The 4,444-nt window shown below is 32.0% G+C and overlaps 1 protein-coding gene across 2 annotated transcripts; it reads right to left on the reverse strand.

Moving 5' to 3' along the window:
• Positions 1–354: 354 nt before the first annotated feature.
• On the reverse strand, positions 355–3,922 carry LOC124919501 (metal tolerance protein 1-like). Of its 2 annotated transcripts, none has more exons than XM_047459747.1 (2): positions 3,741–3,922; positions 355–1,696 (listed from the first exon to the last, which is right to left on the reverse strand). In XM_047459747.1, the coding sequence occupies exon 2, from the start codon at positions 1,694–1,696 to the stop codon at positions 506–508; it is 1,191 nt and encodes a 396-aa protein (XP_047315703.1). In that variant the 5' UTR covers positions 3,741–3,922; the 3' UTR covers positions 355–505. The 2 variants fall into 2 exon arrangements, with proteins under 2 accessions (XP_047315703.1, XP_047315702.1); XM_047459746.1 differs by lacking the exon at positions 3,741–3,922 and adding an exon at positions 3,215–3,369.
• Between the last annotated feature and the right edge of the window lie 522 nt (positions 3,923–4,444).

The following is a 4,444-nucleotide window of genomic DNA, read 5'->3' on the forward strand; positions in this document are numbered from 1 at the left end:
TGAACATTATCGATGAATCATTTCTAATGAAAGTTTTATTTATTTTTTTAAATTATTTATGCAATTTAATATTATATCATCAATTATTGAATTTATAGATATTATATTGTATTATCTACTAATTAATTTTTCATATATAACTCTTATTTAAATTTAATGAAAATTAATTCCTTATAAAAATATATAATAATAATTAAAAGACAACATACATCCTTTTAAAAGAAATAAAAGGAAAAATCTTTTTTTTTACAAAATGATACAAATGACATTCAAGATTGAAAAGTACAGGCAATCATTTGTAACATAATTTTCATGTTCATTCTAAATATAAAACAAAAAACATTCAGAAACAAATTCAAAATTATCCAAATGCTTAATACTTGAACATACATGGAATTGATAATACATAAGTCCAACACTTACTTAATCAGACAACACCCAAACCAAACAAAAACTGAAAGAGATAAAATCCTAGAACCAAAGCTTGTTTCGGACAAGTGCTCGGTCATTTCTCTTCGCGCTCTATCTGAATAGTGACGTGACTAATGTTATACTCCCGCCTAATATACCCTATAACTTTGTCCAACACCATATCCGCATTAGCTTCCGACTTGATTTTCACATGACAAGCTAACAAAACCTTACCAACCGTAATCGCCCATATGTGAAGTTCGTGAACGGCCACAACTTCATCCATCTCACACAACCCCGTCTCAAGTTTTCCAGCGTCGATCTCTCTCGGTGTACTCTCCATCAAAACCTCGAGTATGTTCCTAAGCATATTGATTGTAGTTCCCAAAACGATCACTGAAAACACGAGCGTGCAGATAAGATCGATAATCTTCCACTCTGGCTTCCACCATATTAGTCCCCCACCAATCATCACTCCGATACTTTGGATCGAATCTCCTAGCACGTGAAGATACGCTCCTTGCACGTTTATATTCCTTGCCTTCTTCTTAGCCGTAGTAGTTTTAATCAAAGGTTGTTCGTGCTCATGATGATCCACATCATCACCCTCCCCGTGTCCATGCCCGTGGTTATGACTGTGCCCATGCTCATGGTTATGCTCGTGTCCATGCTCATGGTCATGTTGGTGCCCATGCTCGTGACCATGACCGTGGTCGTGCCCACCATGACCATGACTGTGACCATGATCATGGCCTAACAAGACGGCCATGATGATGTTAACAACTAAGCCAAAAGCGGCGACCAAAAACATAAGAAAGCCTTCTACTTCGCCAGTCTCGTGAAGGAGACGCATGATGGCCTCGTAAACAAGGATACCGGCTAAAAGCCAAATCATCTGAATGGAAACTAACGCGCCTAGTATTTCAATTCTAAAGAAACCATAAGACTGGCGTGAGTTGGCCTCCCAACCCGATGCCCATAATGAGAACAAAGAGATAGCAAAGGCAGCCACATCGGATAACAAATGAGCAGCGTCCGTCAAAATGGCAAGACTATTCGCTTTGATACCTCCCACAACCTCAACTCCCATAAAGATAACGCAGAGTACAACTGCAATACAAAGTTTCCTCATAGACGATACTCGTTCTTGTTCGTCCTTCGAATTGTCCTTAGAATCCGAGAATCCACATTTTACTTCTCCGCAAAATTTACTTACACTAACGCTAGGGGTCACATCACCACACACCTCAATCATATGCCCGCCTTCATTGCTATGCACTTCCATCTGTCAAGAAACAAAATTTCGGTTTTATACTTATGATCTAATTTCTAAATACAATCAACTTCAGAATATCAAATTTAAACACAAGTTCTCTTGTTAGATGATCATGAAACTAATAACTAAAGACAATATAGAAAAACAATAACTCAATAGACAAGACAATTTGGAAACACTTGAGGTTTCTAGATCTAGATCCATATTAGAAAGAAACTGCCCACAAAAATTGTTGTGTTTCCAAACATGATCTCATCTCAACCACATCAAGATGAGATAACTGAAGCACAAAAAAAAAGTGTATACAAATGGGATTAAGCCAATGGTTCCTTAAAATTGCTCTGTGGGTCTAGCTTACCCAATTGCATGGGGTTCATTTCAACAGTGTAGGAACCAGTCCTTACTAATGGATTTTGTTTCGTTAACTAAAACAATTAGTTATTCTTAAGATTGCAGAAGAATACAGAAACATGATCGGTCAAGTGTTCAACAATTAACAGACTTTGTTAGTATGAATGAGAAATAAACGAAATCCAAATTCTTCAAACAACCAAGAGAAGGTAAAGATGTGTCTATAAACATGCAGAAAGTATTAAGCTTCACGAAAATAAGAAATAACCCAGCAGAATGTGGCGAGATAATCAGATAGCAGATACAAATGATATTTTAGACAACTAACAAAAAAGTTTATTTAAAAAACTACAACAAATAAGTTATTGGTAAAGTGGACATAAATCTATTTAGAAACATAATTTAAATATGTTTATGTCTAGATTCAGATTCATATACAAACAAAAAACAAAAGAAAAGAAAAGAACCTTGCTATAGTTTATGAACCTTACTATAAAAATTGGGCAACTCCTTTCATCTTTCAGTAGATAGAAAAGATTTTAATGTGATGACTAAAAGAACATTAAACATTTTTCTCTTGTTCTTTGTACCATCACATCCTAGTTTTATCTGTCACTAACAAACTTTCACTCAACAATTGTCTCTTACACCTTATGAATTATTGAGAAACATGCAATCAATCAACCATCAAGCAAAGCAGATCAGACATGATAAGACAAACTTAAAACATTTAAATAAAAATAATAACAATTCAGAATAAGTTCAAACAAGAATACATATAACTGTCATATCAAGAGAAAATGAAAATTTTCATGTGGTTAACTCATGTCATCTCTTTTATTAGGTTACTGTCTGTTTATCCTCATGTTCAATGTAACTTTAGCATCAATATGGATAATGCAAAAAAAAAAAACTAAACTTCAAACCAATCATTCCTTGACAATAAGAATTGAAAAATGGTGATAGGAATGATTCTTATGTATATAACTCCTCTAATCGCAATATGTTGAAAATTGAATGAAAAAACAGTTTTTTTCATAATCTAACATCATCAACCATCAATACTATCAAAAGACACCAAATACAGAAGCCTATTTTTTTCTACAGTACTATCATATTCAAACAAAGTAACAAATCATTAGTAGAATGAAAAAGATACTATCTAAAACAATTTACCTTAGGCTTAGGATTGAATTATTTCAAAGTTTTCATATATCAGATACCAGCAAACCCAAATCCAGCAATCCCAAATCCCAATTGAAACAGATCAACCACCCAAAAAAGAAACAGGTAATAAAAAGAGAGAAAATAGATAAGAAAAATAAAGATCACAAGATCCGGACATCTATTATACAATCAGAGTTGTAATAATATAATATTCAATGTAGAAGATTACAATTATCAAAGTCAATAAAAGACCCAACAAAACTAAAAAAAAAATCTAGAGAACCTTTTGGAATAAGAAAAAAATAAGTGGTAGACGACACCAACATGCCAGCTAAGAAAAAAAGATGAAAGTAGATAGCTACAAGACATGGAAAGCATAACCCAAATTGAAATTCAGAAAATTTGATTAGCATTGATATCCTAAACCGCGTAAGTATATGGGTATGAATCAATCGGTAGAGATTCATTCAATCATATATGTTGTAATCAAAGAAAGAGAGATTTTTGTTAAGAAGGATTGAAAGTTCTTGATTACCTTATAATACTAATGGGTTATCGATCTATATGAGAATCTGTTTTCTCAGTATAGGCGCCGCAGGCAGGCGGTGGCTCTCTCTGAAATAAAAAGGGTCGAAGTGAATTTTTGTGACGACGAGCCGTAAACCGTTTTAAGGGTTCCTCTTTATCGCTCTTTCTTTATCTGTGTCTGTGTCTGCTTTGATATGGAATGGAAGGAATGGGGATATAGATGAAATTAAATAACTTATGCAATTTGTTTTAGCAATCATATTTGAAAAAAAATTAAATTAGAATAATTAGTTTTACTTATAGTTTGTTATTAATTAAATATCAGATTAATATATATCTGAAATATTTTAATTACAGTAAAAATAATCTCTTTCTTATAAATAACTAAAAACAAATATTATAAGAAAAAATCAATATATATAGTATGATAAAGTATTTATGATTTTTATATGAAATTAAATCTTATTAATTTGAATAAAAAGTTAAGTATATAAAAATAATAAGTTTTTCCAAATAAAATATCAAGTAACAATTATTTATTAGACAAATAAACAATAATTTCAAATTTGAATGATAAAAATATGGAAGGACACTTTCTCAAATATTGAATATAATTTTTTATTTTTTTTTTAAAAAAAATTCTCGATTAATCAAACATCTTCTATACTTTCTTCGTTTCGTTTCATCTGGTTGATGATAGATAAGATCCAC

The sequence above is a fragment of the Impatiens glandulifera genome, chromosome 1, assembly GCF_907164915.1.
Source record: "Impatiens glandulifera chromosome 1, dImpGla2.1, whole genome shotgun sequence".
NCBI lineage: Eukaryota > Viridiplantae > Streptophyta > Magnoliopsida > Ericales > Balsaminaceae > Impatiens > Impatiens glandulifera.

Excerpts from the sequence above, each read along its gene's own strand:
- LOC124919501 (XM_047459747.1), bottom strand. The coding sequence starts at position 1,696 with ATGGAAGTGCATAGCAATGAAGGCGGGCATATGATTGAGGTGTGTGGT.